Genomic DNA, 17,696 nt, shown 5'->3' on the forward strand with positions numbered 1-17,696 from the left:
CGTTTTATCATTCATTCGGGTAGTGAGAGGGTTTAGCAGATTGAGCATGCCAAATGTTCAAAAAGGATGTGGGAGGTTGGTTTGTTTTGGCAAGTGCAAACCAAGTCTTTTTCAGTGTCTGCTGCTTGAAAATGTGTCTGCCTTGGCTGATATTTATCTTCTGGTTGTCTTTCAGAATGCTCCAGGACGACCTGCAGCTCAGTGATAGTGAAGAGAGTGGTGACGACCAAGTCAGTTTTAGATGTTTTATACACTAGGCACACAGACATCCCTTTCAATCACCACAACTTGTTGCGTTGCTCCGAGTTCCTTACGCTAACCTTTCCTCCCCCTCTCCTCTTTGTTTTTGTGAACAAAACAGGTTGTTGAAAAGCCACCTTCTTCACTTGCTCCTCCAAGGTACAGGTTTGTTCCCAAACTACTAGCTAGACCAAATAAGGAGGAAAACCAAAACTACTTTTTGTATATGGGGTAGATAGGTAAGGGTTCCTGGTTTCTCTTGTAGACACAGGCTTTTGTTTCTAGCTGCCTGAAGCTGCTTTTGAAAATTGGCTTGTGGGGGGTTTTACAGAAAGCTCCAATTGGAACTGAGTAATCCAGTCATGCTGGATTTTGCCTGTGAGCCATAATTTTATTTCCCCAGCTGTTCTCTTTTTTTTCTCCTCTTCCCGTCCACCACTGTGTATGTAGATCACGCTGGAGCTAATGGGATTTTCAGTTGTAGTAGTGATGGATGTGAATCCAGTTTTAGTTTGGAAGGAGGCCCAAAACAGCCAAGTGAGTGAAGAACAGGAAACGGTTAAGTAGACTCATTGAGGCTGTTTCAGCTCCCTGATAAGGCAGCTGATTGTAAGCAGCTCCTGCCATGTATTGTTAGTCAGAAGCAATATTCAAGGTAGACTCAACAGCCACATGCCAGCATTAGAGGAAGAAAGGTGGAGAAGCCCAGAATTTTTCCTACAGGAGAGCACTGACAGACATTTTTGGCTTGATATCTGTATTCTTCAAGCACAGGGTAATGGTCGACAAAGTCAGACATGCAGAAGGGCATGCCGATTCTTGGCATGATTTCTGCGTCTCTGCAAGCTCTTGAAATAGAGTGTTCTCTTGATATCAGTCTGGATCAGCAAGGAGCTTGCCTCCAAGTAATACAAACGTGTTGATGCTGATATGGGAAACAGTTTTCAAAGTAAAAAAAATAAAAAAAACCCCAACATTTTGATTTTGTAAGCCCATTTCAAAGCAAAAAGAAGCTGTGCATCAAAGTCGTGGCTCTCCCTCACTTCTATTCATTCCCATTGTCAGTGCTGGAGGAAAACACTTTTGAGTAGGGGAGGGTGTTGAAAAAAAGCCGCTGCTTGACATGGCTGTTAACGAAACAGTTACAGCACCTTGACCAAGTAACACAGATGAAGTGAAAAGGTGAAGGGGAGAATACAAAAAAGAGAAACCATCCTGGAATGTGTGTTTCCATCTTGTTAGCCTTTATTGGAAGTTTTTCTTTTGAGGGTTGGGGCTGTCAGAAAAGCACTTGTCAGTTTCAGTTGTTTTTTAAACTTTGGTTGGCTAAATGCTGCTTCATAGTGTAGCAGTGATGTCCTGCTTATGTATTTGTCTGACTGGGTTGGAGTTGAAGGTTTTATTATTTCCAGAGGTTTTTTATTCCGGTGCTTTATCTTTTGGGTATGGCAATGTATTCCTTTGGCCTTCTCCCATCTCCGCTCACTGCCAAAACATGGGGTTTCAGTTTTACTTTTGAATCTTGCCGTGTCAATATAATAAGTAACCTTCGCCCATGCTGCTTTCTAATGTTATCTCATGGTGGTCTAGCAGTGCCCTACAGTCCCAGCCCAAGAGTGTGGCATCAGCACATTCCAGCAGCTCCGAGTCAGGGAGCACCAGTGACTCAGACAGCTCTTCAGACTCGGAGACCACCTCAGAGAGCACCTCCAGTGACAGTGAAGCAAACGACCCTGCGAGAGCGTCAGCGCCTGAGGTGAATATTAATATAAAATGTAGAGGCTGCTTAATACAGCCTCTTGCTTCAGACTCTCTGCTGCCTGAATGCAGTCAGGACAGGAGACCTGAAATAACGTCATCATTCATGTGTCCCCTTGACATCTTTGCTTCATCATCAGACTTTTTTGCCCTTTGCTTCCCTTCTAGAGTTTGTCAATTAAATAATCCTTAGTAACAGCGTAATTAGACTTTTACGTGCCTAACCTTGAAGTGTTCCCCCTTCTACTTTGGCATCGTTGTCTAGCACTCCTGGAGGAATTAGTGTCATCGCTGGGGAGACACAAGTAAGGCACAGATGAGAAGCACGGCTTGTCTGGGATGTTTGGGGTGCACCTCTGCCCATGCAGGTTTTCTGAGTGCTGAGGCTATGGGCTGGTTCAGGGTGAGACCAATTTCCTGATATGTGAAGAAGAGCCTTTCTTTTGCCTTAGAAGCACATGAAAGGGAGAATTTTATGTGCAGAAAACAAGTTTTGAGAAGGCATAGCTTTTCTTCTCATATCTAATACACTTCACCTTCCAGCAGTTCAGTTACGGAGTTTGCCTTCTGCAATGCGGTTGTCTTTGGAAGGAAACAGATATTATACTTCTACTCTTTTACCCAATCCTGCCTGCTTTGTTTTGAAAATACTGGATTGCAAGATCCTTCTCGCTCTAGTGAAATCCTAGCTATTTGCCATTGACCATCTTATCCTTTTTTATTCAGCAAACTGTTCATCCATGGTGCTCAAGGAGCAAATTATTGCACATGGCCCATTTGTTTATAGTCAGTTCTTCACATGCAAAAGCACAGACTTTAAGACCTATAGGCAATAGTTCCTCCTTTCTTTTTTTTTTTTTTTTTTTGAAGTCTCTTACTATTCTTTGTGTTTGGAAAACCTAAGGAAAGCCCGTATGATGGTGTAGATCACAAACAAGGTAACCAATGGTAGAAGGTGCTAGAAAAGGATCAGAGTATGCCACTGTCTGCTAGCTACCTACATTATGAACTGAAGTTTGCTAAGTATTTTGGCCACGTTTTTATAGTGTTTAAATAAAAAAAAATGCTCTTTGGTGGCTAATGAGTTAAAATTCTAATGAAAACAAAGCTGATTTGTGTTGTCTGAAAACTATAATGGAATTTGTGGTTTAATTTTTCTTACGACCCCACGGTAAAACCAAACTGGTTTTTAAACCAGGTTTCTGGATTGACTCTCTGAAACACAGTTGAAGACATGTTTTGTTTATCCACATGTTCTACAGTGAGTTGAGTCTGGATAGAGAAGAAAATTGTGGTAGAAGGGATTCATTAGTCTTGGAAAACCTTTCAGGCTTTCTCTTTTTGGGGAAGAGTTGTGGGACTTCTGAGAAGGGAGAGTTGTGACTGGGGAGAATCGGTAAGGGCAGGAGTGTAACTGTGCCATGATGGTGCCCAAATAATGAGCTACACATTTAAGTGATGCTGACCCATACATGGTGTTTTCAGAACAGGCCCCAGAGAATAATGCTCCTGCTTTGCAGTTTCTGTTGTCTTTTTTTAGGGTTAGTTGGGTTTGCTTTTCATAGAATCATAGAATGGCTTAGGTTGGAAGGGACCTTGAAGATCATCTAGTTCCAATCCACCTGCCATAGGCAGGGACACCTCCCACTAGACCAGGTTGCTCAAAGCCCCATCCACCCTGGCCTTGAACACCTCCAGGGATGGAGCTTCCACGACTTATCTGGGCAACCTGTTCCAGTGCCTTCCACCCTCAAAGTGAAAACTTTATTCCTAATATCTAATCTAAATCTAACTTCTTCCAGTTTAAAGCCATTCCCCTTCATCCTATCGCTACATGCCCTCCTAAAAAGTTCCTCCCCGTCTTTCTTGTAGGCCCCCTTTAGATACTGAAAGGCTGCTATAAGGTCTCCCCAGAGCTTTCTTTTCTCCAGGCTGAACAACCTCACCTCTCTCAGCCTGTCTTCATAGGAGAGGTGCTCCAGCCCTCTGATCATCTCTCTGCTCTTTTTCTCGTAATTTGTCAGACTACTGTTAGGTTAAGCAGGGCTCGTAGCGACCACATTACGGTATCTGACCGTGTGTCCTGGTTTGAGATAGAACAAAACTAATGTTCCTTTTCAATAATTTTCCTTTTCAGTTTAGTCTGGTCTAACTGAATGCACTCTCTGAAATTAATGGTATGTTTTTCAGACAGTGTCTGCTTCTGGCAATCCAAAAGTCTGATGCTTATAGTTAGTACCAAGGAATAGTATGCCGAGAGGCTTTTGCTTATACTTATCTCTGTATCAACCAGGGTTAGCTAACTTTGTTATGTACCGAGTTGGAAGCAGAAGAGCGGGCAGGAGCGGACAGGACAGATGACCCAAAACTGACCAGCGGGGTATTCCATCCCATCTGCCTCATGCTCATTATAAAGCTGAGGGAGCAAGGGCTCAAGTTCCCTTTTCTTCAGTGGCTGGAGTCGGAGGAGGACTCTGTCTGTTCTGCCTTTGATCCTGATCTGTGTGTTCCTGCACCCAGTTCCTGTCTGCTGCTGAGTCCAGTCTGGGATTTCCCCAGTGCTGGCTGGTGACGTGATTGTCATCCTGGGAGCTCGATATTGGGTTTATATATATTTGTATATATTTCATTATTTTCTTATTAATATTATTATATTTTCTTTTTATTGTTAATATTTCATTAAAGCTGGTTTAGGGTTTTTTTTCAAGCCGTAAGTCTTTCTCCCTTATCCTCTCTCCTTTCTCTCTTCTGGGAAGGGAGAGGGGTTAATAGAAAACATCTGTCATTCATTTAGTGGCCAGCCCAGCCCTAAACTGTGACTCCAGAGGCCTTCAGACCTTGGTCATTGCTCATGCCTTGCTTGACCCAGAGGGAAGCAAGTGTTAAGTTGTGTAGGCAGAGGACTCAGAAGAGGCTGGACTTGATGCGGTAGCCATACAATTTCTTATGGTAAATGGTTTTCTTTTGGTTAAACCACAGGAGCCTGACAGCCTACCTGTCAAACTTCAATGAGATGTGATAGCTGGCACAGCCCCTTGTCCGTTTTGCTGTGTGCAAATAACTTTCCAAAAGCATTGTGAGGACAGCACCTAAACCGTTTTTACAATTGCTGCTTTTTTTAGACGTTGTCTGATTGTGCAACAATGTTGGTTAGTGGCAAACCAAAATGAAGCTTTCATGTAGACTACTCTCTTACTGGATGACAGGTAGGGCTAGCAGAGAACCAGGAGTGCTGTGCAACATATTTGATCCTGTGCAAAAACGAGGTCTGTGTTCCTGAAGTAAGTGTTCATGTGCACATACTAGAGCATCCTCACTGTCTCACGGTCTTTCACTTTCACGCCTTTTTTAACAATAAGGAGGAAATTTTACTGGGTTCTGATAAGCAGTGCTAGGATGGAAATAGCCCATAAAGGCATCAGTGTTGCATCCTTCTTTTCTCTTTTTGTCTGCAGCCTGACCCACCAACTTCTAATAAGTGGCAGCTCAACAACTGGCTGACCAAGGTGAACCCACCAGCAGTGCCAAGTCTCAGCGAAATCGCCCATGGGGATGGATGTGAGGAGGGCCAGGAGCAGGGCGATGGCATCAGCAGCAATTCTTCCCACCAGCACGCTGAGCCGAGGGAGCCTCATCACAAAAGCTCCGGCCGAGCAGCCAGGGCTCCTCAGGACACTCATCTGCCAACCAAACACAACTGCCAGAAGTCTCCTGTGCGCACCGAGGAGCCCTCGCTCAGGCAGACTTGTCTTCCTCAAAAGAGGAAGGTGAGGGGTGGAGGGGGAGGTGGGTTTGTACAAGGGCCAAGGTGGTGTTTGAAAAACCCGTGTGGAGAGTTCATTTCTGCTTCATAGGTTGGGAGTGCACCCATTATGCTCCTCCTATAAAGGTGCTATCAAACTTCTAAAGGGAATGCGTACCAAAACTTTCCACAGATGTTTCTTGTTGATCACAAATCCCCTGCTGAGCAAATGAAAAGCCTTGTAAGCTGTCTAACAAATGCTTTGGTGGTTTAAAACATTTTTTTTCTGTGTTTTCTTGAAATACTAATTTTCTCAGACACCAAAACCTCAGCCCTCCTATGTCAGAGAGGACCTTTGGGCAGCAGGCTGTGTCACAGCATGCAGCTGGCCAGCCTGCTGGGAGCATTTGTGGGTTTCTCTGCTTTCAGCCCAAGCAGAGCTTTGTAGGGCTGCAGTTCCCCCTCCCCCTGCAACTCCTTGAAAAGCAGCATAGTATCTGAAGCACCTTCCAGACTGTGGAGTCATCTGTGCTACCCATTGAGTGTCTGTTGTGGGAGAGCACCTTGCCTGCAGTTTGTGGGGGTGCCCACAGGGACAATTGACCCAGGCCACCCTGGTCTGTGGTTTTTGGTTTTGTCCATGTATGCACCTTCTGCTGCCTTTAGTCACGCAACCACAGTCTGAGTAGCGTAGTCTTTTCCTGTGTGGAATTATTTATTTCCATGAAACAGTTGTGAAGGCTTGCTTATGCAAAGAGGACTGAATTCTGCAGATGTAAACTGTGTTATTACTAGGGGTGATGGCAGCAGCCCCGTGCCTTTTACTTTTCCATAAATGCAGACTTTTGACTGAACCAGGTTCACTGATAGTAACAACCATCACTAAACCCTGCTTTGGATCTCAGCACTTGGATAAATATGTAGAAAATGTCTTTGGTTTTCCTGGAGCTGCTGTGGTGCTAGCAGCAATGCTAATGCTTAAAAGATGCGTGTATCCACTAAGGGGATTTGTAGAGTCCTTCAGCTATAATAGTTGCTTTCCCCTGAATTACAAGACAGACCTTTATTTAACTGCGATGGTAGTAGCTCATGAGCGTTTTTGAAAGCTAACTGCCAAAGGGGACTGTGGATATACTTCCAGCCAGCTGGTTCAGCTGCACAGAGAGTTGGCTGCAGGTGTTAAGGTGAATGGGTATTCACTGTGGACGTTTCAGTGCCTGTGTAACTTTTTGGTCCTCCTCACAGAGCAGGTGGCTTAGCATGTGTGGGTGAATTACCTTGGTTCCCACGTGGCTTTCCTTTGTCATTTTCTGAGCTTCCCATAGTTGTGGGGAAGAGCAGGAAAATGGTGAAGAAACTTGAGAGACCCCGGCAGTCCCCCTCCTGCAGAGCAGCAAGAGAAAGGTGAACAGGCAGTAAATCTGTTGCTGCTTCTGTTGTCTCAAAGAGCCAAGAGAGGAGCTATTTGATACTAGACGTGTCTTCCCTTGCAGCCTGAGTATCTGATTGCAGGAAAACCCTCCTAAGAGACTCAACATCTGTATTATATCAGCATGCATCAGTGTCCTTGGAGGCTCAGGCTTCATCACAGCCAGTTTGGTCAGGTGCAGCTGTCAGACATCTTTTGCGGCACTGTGGAGCTCAACCTGGGAAACAGTTTAAGGACGTGATCTAGGTGCTTGAGGCTTGCCCTGAGCACGCTGCCAGAGGTAGACTCTGTGCTGAGCATAACCCACTGAGCACCACCACAGTGACGTAAACCTGGATGTACTCGAGAGAGAGAGACAGAAAGTCCTGCAATGCTTTTGGCTGCCACCAGGCGCACTATGGGTAACGCTGACTTATCAGTGTAGTTTCTTTTACATTTTCTTGGCTTGTAGCAAATTATTCTGAAGTTTTTGATTCAGGTAAGCAGATGAGGATGCTTTGTATTGTTAAGATCTATCGAGTGCAATTTAAAAGTATTATTTATTACCTCTCTGCCTTAATGGTTCCTGTTCTTCTGGTATCAGATTCTTGTTGTTGAAACCAAAAGCCCCTGTGCATCTTGGAAATCTGAGTGATCGAACTCTCCTGTGAATGCAGTTTTTTCCTTCCCTTTCATAAGGCCTATCACAAAACACAATTGCTTGCAGTTCATGACTTTGCCAGGAGGAATCTGAATACATTTCTGTACAATTCATACTGAGTAGGAGAAAAAAAAAAAACCACAACCATCCAGAACAGATGAAATGCTATTTTTCAGCAATGGATGTGCCTTAATTTTGATTACAAGAGGTTTTGCGTTTCCATCCCTGCAACTACAAAATAATTAATCTATCCAAGCAAAAGTAGATAATGTCATTTTAGGATACTTGTCAGTGAGCCGGAAATCTATATCCGCTGTGCTCTGGGTTTCCACTTTGTCAGTTCCAGTATCTTATATTTTCTTTTTTTTTTTAACCAGAATCAGTCAAACTTAGATGTGTTCGTCTGTACTTTACCTGCACATTCAAAACCTGAGTGATTTTCTTTTTTTTCTTTTTTTTTTTCCTTTCTTCCTGTTAGAGGGAAGTGGAGAAGGAGATTGATAGGAAGAAAATGAAATCAGAAAAAGAAACAAAACCATTGCAGTCTTCAGCTAACAAAGACTCCCATAAATTGAAGTGAGTATACAGTGGTGGGATGGCAAAAAGATGCATAAAGCTGAGTCTTTCTCAAAAAGGTTAAGGCGAGGAACTGTATCTCCTGTGCTTATGCTTGTGAGTTTGCTTATAACTTAATGTGTCTTCTGAAACTTAATCTGCTGCAGATTTGTCTTTACATCCGGGAACCAAACATGTGGCTATGGGAATATAATTTATTCACCTTTTTATTTGTTGCAGATGTGAAGGTTGGGTGTCACTTATCTATCTTCCTCTGTCTTCTTAACGCTGAGGATTATGGTTCTAATCATTCAAGCATAAGCTGATGTTTCAGTGGCTTGTTGTCTTCCCACACTTGGTTTACAGTGCTGCAAAAGCGTTGAATGTTGTTGCATTTGCCTTGATTTCCTACAGTTGAGATGGGAATGAAGACTTTACTATTTTAAACATGAACTTGTCCATCCTGCAGCTTATGTTGCTGCATGCTCTGATCCATGTATTACGCATAGCTCAAAAAATCTGTTTATGCTGCAAGAAGTTTAGTTGCCAGTTATGCCCATGCTGCTTTTCCTTCTAAGCTGGTAGGCAACCATTTGCACTGCTGTCTTTCAGACCAGATGCAGGAAACAAATCAGTGCAAAAGAATTTTACATTGCTTGAGTTACAAACAGTGTGGTAGACTGCCTGCCTGCGGGATGCAGGAGTCGTTTTCCCTTCTGCAAACTACCATGGTGGTAATCTGTCAGCAGATGATTGCCCTAGATGATCTGGGAGGTGGCAGCTGTTCTGTGGGGAGTAGCATGTGCTTGTTCTGCATGATAGTTTAGGGGTTTCAGGGGATGGCAAGAGGTTGAAGATGGTTGAAGATGTCTCTGGTTGAAGATGTCCCTGCCGGGGGGAGAGGGGGAAAGTGTCAACTAGATGACCTTTAAAGGTCCCTTTCAACCCAAACTATTCTGTGATTCTAGGTGAGTAAGACTTAAGAGTTCAAGCATCAGTTATTTCTGCTTTCATGAGAAATGGAATTAGCCTTAAAATGGTTTTAAAAAGGGAGTTGGACTAAATGATCCTTAAAAGTCCTTTCCAACCCAACCCATTCTATGATACTACGAACTTCTTTTTCTTTGCCCATGTCTTCCTCATTCTGGGTTCTGCTGTCATACTTATTTTGGGGAAGTTTGTGCTCTCACTGCATGAGAAGCAGCAGAAAGCTTTTTGTCAGATTCGTGGTACTTCACATGCATTTAAAGCTCTTAGCCTTTGTAAGGTGAGAAGATGAGGTGAACGCGTTTTGCACACAGAGAAACCGAGGTGCAGACAAGTTGAGTTGCTTGATCAGATTCTTGCCGCAAACAGGTGAAATAGCTGAAAGTGTAGCCCTGAAGTCATGACTCTCGTTCCCATGACTGAGCAGAGAGAGTTCTGGCAGCCTCTTGGGAAAGGATATTCTGCTAAGTGTAACTGAATGTCCATAAATTTCGACTTGGTGATTGTTGCTGTTTTCTTAATTGGACAGGTTCTGATGAAAGAAAAAAGTCATGTGTCAATGCTGATACTGTCTGCTCCCTCAGCTGCTTTTGCTGTCACCAGTGACAGGCTTTGAATTGTACTTATCGGCTGGCTGCTGGTGCACACGGTGTCTGTGCTAGGTGGGACCTGTCTTCTCCCAGCTTGACAACACAGAGGTGGATGTGATGGATATTGCAGAACTCTGGTTTCTTCCCTTGCTGCCGTGTGAGGCTGCTAAACTGGGATGCTTCAGAAGCACATAGGTGTGCAGCTCCCCCTTTCTCTAACTAAACCAACATGATGCAGTGCCAATAAGCTTTTTGCAGTGACTGGCCCAAATTTGTATATGGGTGAAACGCACAAAGCCCAATCCAGAAAACAGAGTTGTATGTATAGGTGAGTAAGGGTAGGGAGCCTTTCCCTTTTCCACTAAAATCATCTCGTTGTCTTTGTCTTTTTTGTATGTGACCTAATGGACACACAGCCAGCATGCCTTTTGAATCATGAAACTGTGGAATTTCAGATGGCCTTCATGGCCAGGAATTTCTCATTTATTCAGCATAGCATTTGCAGTGCTTCTGGTACGTCTCCTGAAACTTAACCCATAATTTGCATACCAGTGTACTGCCAGCATTTTGGCTAGCTCTTTGCTAGAGCTAATGCTTCTAGGAGAGCTGTACCAAGGTAGGGAAGCTGGGGAGCATGTGTGCAGCGAGTAGGGACTGTACCATGGGAAAAGTGGGTTGTGGAAGGCAGGAGAGGACTGTCCTGTGCACAGCAGAATGAAGCAAGATGTGCAATGTCATGCTTCGGTCTTCTCACTGGGTTTAACTTAATTTCCTGCTCTTCTGATGTTGCAATCCATGAGTTGGGATCCACTGTTCGGTGTTTTCCTGGAAACTTTGAGAAGCTGGATAAAAACGATGTAAGTGAGCAGTAGAGAAACAAGGTTTAGAGCTATCTGGTGCTGCTTAAAGCTGCCAGAGTTCCCTGGTAATCCTAACTCCGGATGATCACAAAACTGATATGCCACCGTGTTATTAAATGTGATAGCCTCTGCCATTATAAAGCACAGCATTTTAAGTCTCTCTCACCTGAATCCTCTCAACTTTATAAGTGTTGTGTGGGTGAGCTGGCAAGTCTTAAAGGAACAACTCAGTTAAACTCGGTCAAAGCATATACAGGATCAAGTGTCAGGGTGAGTATTTCTGACCATAGAAGATATCTTCTAGCATAATGGGGAGAGAGAGTCAGTGCTGCAATTCATTTGCCTTGTTGTGTGATTTGTCCCAGGGATTTTAGTTGCTGTTATTACCCCTCTCCCATTTTCAGTGAAAAGAGGCTGTGTTGGAGGGATGCCTTTTTTGCAACATCCTGATATTCTGGTTGCAAGTCTTTACTCCAAGGACAAATCTTACTCCTACTTGAAAGAAACTTTCTTGTGTGGTGTTGGCAGCTGAGGATGTGGTATCTAATGCACAATGAAATCCCTGAAGTTTCATTTTGCTTTTGTTTGATTCTTTATGTTAACAAGTCCTCTTATACTTCCAGAGAAATTTAAACAGAATTGGTACATGAAGTAACTAAGTTTTTTAAAAAAAACCTAAGTTATATGTACACCATATTCATCCCAATTGCTGAATTCGCTTCCCATCTCCAGAGCACCAAAAGCTTTACTTGAAAACCAGAAGAGAGATCTCCTGCTACCGCCACCTCTGCCACCCATGTCTCCTGCACATCCTCCACCAAAGTCAACCAAGATGGCCCAAAAGAGACCCAGAAGTGAGACTGATGAGCTGCCTGCCATGGATAACACTGCCAGGAACAAGAGCGACCACAAGGATCCTTTGTTCTCCAAGCACAAGAAAGTGGAGAGAAATCACACTGAATTGCCAAAGGGCATCGAAGTAGGTATCCATTATAACTGGTGGGATGTTTCCTGCAACTCGTGAGTGCTGTGTGATTGTCTTTAGAAATATGCTCTGAGGATATTAAAAAGGAAGGAAGATAAATGAGCCACCAAAGAAAGCTCTTGGAAGCAATTTTGCTCCTTTAATGGCTGTCTGGGACCATATGTTGCTAGCCCGAAAGCCTGCATTGTAACTTCTCTGCTGACTTTCCATCAGCTGTTTTCATTTCACCAGTGAACAATAGTGTAAAGGGACGACCGTGTAAAAACCCAAGGCAAGAGAATCATGTTTATGGCAGTAACCGTTTCTGACTGTAGGCGACTGCAAGTACAATATTGGCGTAAAAATAAGTGTGTTTACAGAAAGGAGTGGATTGCTTCAAAGTAAGAAACAAGCAACCTGTGGTTTTGGCTGCAGCTGGGATATAAGGTTTTGTGGCTTGCTTACAAAATTATTAATGATCCTTGCAGCTGGATCTTTGCGTTTTTTTATTAGAAAATTCAATTATATTCCTGTTTTCTGGTGGCTGGGGGTGTGTGGTCTAGTCTGTTGTTGTGTGTGTTAGGCCAGATTCTGCACACTGTATTAGCTGGCTTCTAACTGCTTGCTTTTTCCTGATAATGGAGTGAGTAACAGAGAATCAACAGTTGCTGTGTGGTTAAGCTGGAATAAGTGTGAATGGATATTACCCATTCCTGCCTTGGCTAGTGGCCATGAAAAATGTGGTCAGTCGGTCAAACTCGGTCAGTCGCCGAGGAGATCAGCTCCAGTGAAGGTCAGGCCTCACTGGGGAAGGGGATGGCGGCGGATCGGGCTGGCAAAGGGCTCTTCTGAGGGCTCTTGTAGCCGGGAAAAGCGGCTGGCGCGTGCTGGTGCCGGAGCCGGCAGCTCGGGGGCGGGCTGCTGACGCGGCAGGGGCGGAGCCAGCGTCACCCGCGGCAGTTCTAAACGGGCTGCTCAGGAGCGCAGCGGCCACGCGGGCAGCTGGTGGGCGTCACCCCGGGCGTCACCGAGGTGAGAGTGGGCAAACAGGGCGCAGCTCTTCTGACGGTAAGTTACTAAAAAACTCTTTACCCGGCCAGAACGTCATGGTAAGAACTCGGCAGAAAACCATGGCTTTCCTGAGCTCTACACCGAGCAGCTCTGAGGTGGCCACCCAGACAGAGCTAGCGTGGCAACATGCTGCCACCCAGGGGTCGGGCTGTAGGGAGTGCCCTTCTCTTGCGCCGGTGTTGAATAGTGGCGGTGAGCAGGCCTGTGGGCGGTGTGCCCAAGTAGAGGAACTCCTTCAGCTAGTGATGGAGCTCCGTGAGGAGGTAAGCCGCTTAAGAAGTCTAAGGGAAAGTGAACAGGAGATAGATAACTGGAGTCACACTCTGTCTTCCCTGAGAGAAGCACCCCAGGGAGACCGAGCTCCGCATACAATGAACCCCACACCCTCTAGCATTGTGTCTGAATGTGGAGATTCAGAAGACAGGGGCCAGTGGCAACAAGTCCCCGCTCGTCGTGGCAGGCGTGCCTCCCAGGTAACCCCCACGCCATCCCAGGTGCTGTTACAGAACAGATATGATGTTCTTGAAAGGGAAGAGGAGGATGACAATAACTGTGGCTTGCCAAACATTGAGTTGCCACTGAAGCCAAGACAGATTACACCTCATATAACGACATCATCATTTAGGAAAGAAAGACGGGTCCTTGTAGTAGGGGACTCGATTCTGAAGGGAGTGGATGGTCCCATATGTAGACCGGACCCAATCTGTAGGGAGGTCTGCTGTCTTCCTGGGGCCAGAGTTAAGGATATCCGGAGGAAACTCCCTAGCCTAGTCAGGCCTACTGACTACTACCCTTTATTGATCTTTCAGTTAGGTAATGATGAAATTCTAGGAAGGAGCCTGAGGGCGATGAAGAGAGACTTCAGGGCCCTGGGATGGCTAGTTAGGGGATCAGGAGCACAAGTAGTGTTTGCTTCTATCCCAACAATTGCACAGATGGATGGGAAGATTAACAGGAAATATCAGCTGATCAATGCCTGGCTCAGAGACTGGTGTCGTCGGCAGGATTTTGGGTTCTTTGATCATGGGCTGCTTTTCAGGACACCAGGCCTTCTGGCAGCAGACGGAAAAAGCCTGTCTCAGAGGGGGAAAAGGGTCTTAGGGCAGGAGTTGGCGGGGCTCGTTGACAGGGCTTTAAACTAGGTTTGAAGGGGGATGGGGATAGATCCAAGGTTGCTAGCAAAAAGCCTGAAAGTGGGGTGCTGGCACTAGACTTGGAAAAGACAGGGGGCGTAACCGGGCTCCTTAGGAAGATGTCTGGGGATGGCAGAACTTCAGCTCCCTCCAGTAAAAAGGAGAAAGGACCAATAGCCCAGCTGAAGTGCTTATACACTAATGCACGTAGCATGGGCAACAAACAGGAGGAGCTGGAAGCCATTGTACACCAGGGTAATTACGATGTAGTTGCCATCACAGAAACATGGTGGGATGACTCGCATAGCTATAGTGCTGCCATGGATGGCTATAGACTCTTCAGGAAGGATAGGCAAGCGAGGAGAGGCGGGGGGGTGGCCCTCTATGTCAGGGAGTGTTATGAATGTCTTGAACTAAATGATGGTGATAATGAGATTGAGTGTTTATGGGTAAGGATCAGAGGGAAGGCTAACAAGGCAGATATTGTAGTAGGAGTCTGTTATAGACCGCCCAACCAGGATGAGGAGGCTGATGAAATATTCTATAAACGGCTGGGAGAAGTCTCAAGATCGCAAGCTCTAGTCCTCGTGGGAGACTTCAATTTGCCGGACATCTGCTGGGAATACGATACAGCAGGGAGGGAACAGTCTAGAAAGTTCCTGGAAGGTACTGGGGATAACTTCTTAACACAACTAGTGAAAGAGCCAACTAGGGAAGGTGCCCTGCTGGATCTGTTGTTTGTAAACAGGGAAGGTCTTGTGGGGGGTGTGATGGTCGGAGGCCGTCTTGGCAACAGTGACCATGAAATGATAGAGTTCTCAATTCTGGGAGAAGCAAGGAAGGGGGTCAGCAGAACTGCCACCTTGGACTTCCGGAAAGCAGACTTTGGGCTCTTCAGGAGCCTGGTTGACAAAGTCCCCTGGGAGGCAGTCCTCCAGGGCAAAGGAGCCCAGGAAGCCTGGATGTCTTTCAAGACGGAAGTCCTAAAGGCGCAGGAGCAGGCTGTCCCCGTGTGCCGTAAGACAAGCCGTCGGGGAAAAAGACCGGCCTGGCTAAGCAGGGAGCTAGTGTTGCAGCTTAGGGAAAAAAAGAGGATATACGGCCTTTGGAAGGAAGGGCAGGCCACCCAGGAGGATTACAAAGAGGTAGTAAAGCGATGTAGGGAAAAAATCAGAAGGGCCAAAGCTCAGCTAGAGCTAAACCTGGCTTCTGTTGTCAAGGACAACAAAAAAAGTTTCTATAAATATATTAGCGATAAAAAGAGGACCAAGGATAATATCTGTCCTCTAGTAGATGGGGCTGGTAACGTAGTAACCAAGGATGAGGAAAAGGCTGAGGTACTTAATGCCGTCTTTGCCTCAGTCTTCAGCAGTAGGACCAGTTGTTCCTTGAATTCCCCAACCCCTGAGCTAGAATACAGGGATGGGGAGCAGAGTGAAGCCCCTGTAGTCCAAAGGGAAATGGTGAGGGACCTGCTTCAGCACCTGGAGGTGCACAAATCTATGGGGCCGGATGGGATCCATCCAAGGGTGCTGAGGGAGCTGGCGGAAGTGCTCACCGGCCCACTGTGCATCATTTATGAACAGTCCTGGATAACCGGGGAGGTCCCAGCTGACTGGAGGTTGGCAAATGTGACGCCCATCCATAAGAAGGGCCGGAAGGAGGATCCAGGGAACTACAGGCCAGTCAGTCTGACATCGGTGCCTGGGAAGGTCATGGAGCAGATCATCCTCAGTGCCATCACACGGCACATGCAAGAGAACAGGGTGATCAGGCCCAGTCAGCATGGCTTTGTGAAAGGCAGGTCATGCCTGTCAAACCTGATCTCCTTCTATGACAAGGTGACCCACTTGGTGGACGAGGGAAAAGCTGTGGATGTTATCTACCTGGATTTTTGCAAGGCTTTTGACACCGTTTCCCATAGCATTCTCCTGGAGAAACTGGCTGCTCATGGCCTGGACAGGTATACTCTTCGCTGGGTAAAAAACTGGCTGGATGGCCGTGTCCAGAGAGTGGTGGTAAATGGAGTTAAATCCAGTTGGTGTCCAGTGACGAGTGGTGTCCCCCAGGGATCGGTGCTGGGGCCCGTTCTCTTTAATATCTTTATCAACGATCTGGATGAGGGGATCGAATGCACCCTGAGTAAGTTCGCAGACGACACTAAACTGGGGGGGCGTGTTGATCTGCTTGAGGGTAGATTGGCTCTGCAGAGGGATCTGGACAGGCTGGACAGATGGGCTGAGGCCAATGGTATGAGGTTCAACAAGGCCAAGTGTTGGGTCCTGCACTTGGGTCACAACAACCCCATGCAGCGCTACAGACTGGGGGCGGAGTGGCTCGAAAGCTGCCTGGCAGAAAAGGACCTGGGGGTGTTGGTGGACAGCCGGCTGAGCATGAGCCAGCAGTGTGCCCAGGCAGCCAAGAAGGCCAACACCATCCTGGCCTGCATCAGGAATAGTGTGGTGAGCCGGACTAGGGAAGTAATCATCCCCCTGTACTCGGCACTGGTGAGGCCTCACCTCGAGTACTGTGTTCAGTTTTGGGCCCCTCACTACAAGAAGGACATTGAGGTGTTGGAGCGTGTCCAGAGAAGGGCTACAAAGCTGGTGAAGGGTCTGGAGGACAAACCTTATGAGGAACGACTGAGGGATCTGGGGTTGTTTAGCCTGGAGAAGAGGAGGCTGAGGGGAGACCTTATCACCCTCTACAACTACCTGAAAGGAGGTTTTAGAGAGATGGGAGCTGACCTCTTCTCCCTGGCGACAAGTGATAGGACAAGAGGAAATGGGTTCAAGTTATGTCAGGGCAGGTTTAGATTGGATATTAGGAAGCATTTTTTCACTGAAAGGGTTATTAAACATTGGAATAAGCTGCCCAAAGAGGTGGTGGATTCACCATCCCTGGAGGTGTTTAAGAAAAGGGTAGATGAGGTGCTTAGGGACATGGTTTAGGAGTGGTGGTGTTTTTATCAGGGTAGGTTAATGGTTGGACTTGATGATCTTAAAGGTCCCTTCCAACCTCACTGATTCTATGATTCTATGATTCTATGCTGTCTTAGCCATTGTGCAAGCAAACCTGTGACTTAATTTCTCAATGCTTGGGAAAAGTTTGAGTGGTATTAAGCCTTACCAGCAGTCAGGTAAGAAGCCAAGTTTCTATTTCTGTTATTGGATGGGGTGCTGGGGAAGAAGGTAAGAAGATGGTGAGAACCTGGAGAGTAAACTGTGCCTGGGACAACTAAATCTTTTCTCTTGAAATTTAGGAAAGCCAGGCTTTGGAATTGATTTAGATGTACCTCTCTAACCAGCTTTATCTCTGCACTGTTTTTCAGGGATCTGTAGGGGATGTCACAAATCCTTTCCCAGTGCCTTCTTTGACGAATGGTACCTCCAAGTCAAGGAGACCTCAACTCAACTTTGAAGAGTAAGTTGTTGTTTTACACCCCTTGTCTGTACTTTCTGAAGACACCAGGCAAGCCTGGCCCTGCAGCCGCCCTGGCTTCTGCTTCCTAATGAGCCCTTCTTTTGGGAGGAAAGAGAGAGGAAGAGATGTCTGAGACCTGCCCTGTACTGTCTTCTCATGTCTGGGACTTACTCCACCCCCCACAAAGCAAAGGTCTCATTACAACAGTTCTTGGCTTGAGGGAAGCTACTCTGGAAATTAGGTACTTTTTAACTCTGAGAGGTGTCTCATGCCTGCCAACAAGTGATGGGTTTTGATTTATGTG

The 17,696-nt window shown here is 46.0% G+C and overlaps 2 protein-coding genes across 2 annotated transcripts in view; both read left to right on the forward strand.

Moving 5' to 3' along the window:
- The window catches only part of LOC309671545 (kelch-like protein 8), a gene marked incomplete at its 5' end in the record, with an annotated part of 659,404 nt that overhangs the window by 430,950 nt on the left and 210,758 nt on the right, over positions 1-17,696 (forward strand). The window lies entirely within an intron of this gene.
- The window catches only part of LOC309671208 (AF4/FMR2 family member 1-like), a gene marked incomplete at its 5' end in the record, with an annotated part of 37,418 nt that overhangs the window by 12,729 nt on the left and 6,993 nt on the right, over positions 1-17,696 (forward strand). Inside the window, 7 exons of the mRNA XM_082482413.1 lie at positions 176-230; positions 362-399; positions 1,834-1,996; positions 5,454-5,738; positions 8,294-8,385; positions 11,534-11,780; positions 17,301-17,392. Of these exons, the coding sequence (XP_082338539.1) occupies positions 176-230; positions 362-399; positions 1,834-1,996; positions 5,454-5,738; positions 8,294-8,385; positions 11,534-11,780; positions 17,301-17,392 (972 nt within the window). The remainder of the gene's footprint in view (positions 1-175; positions 231-361; positions 400-1,833; positions 1,997-5,453; positions 5,739-8,293; positions 8,386-11,533; positions 11,781-17,300; positions 17,393-17,696) is intronic.

Source organism: Vanellus vanellus, assembly GCF_965231255.1.
Source record: "Vanellus vanellus genome assembly, chromosome: 4".
Taxonomy (NCBI): Eukaryota; Metazoa; Chordata; class Aves; order Charadriiformes; family Charadriidae; genus Vanellus; species Vanellus vanellus.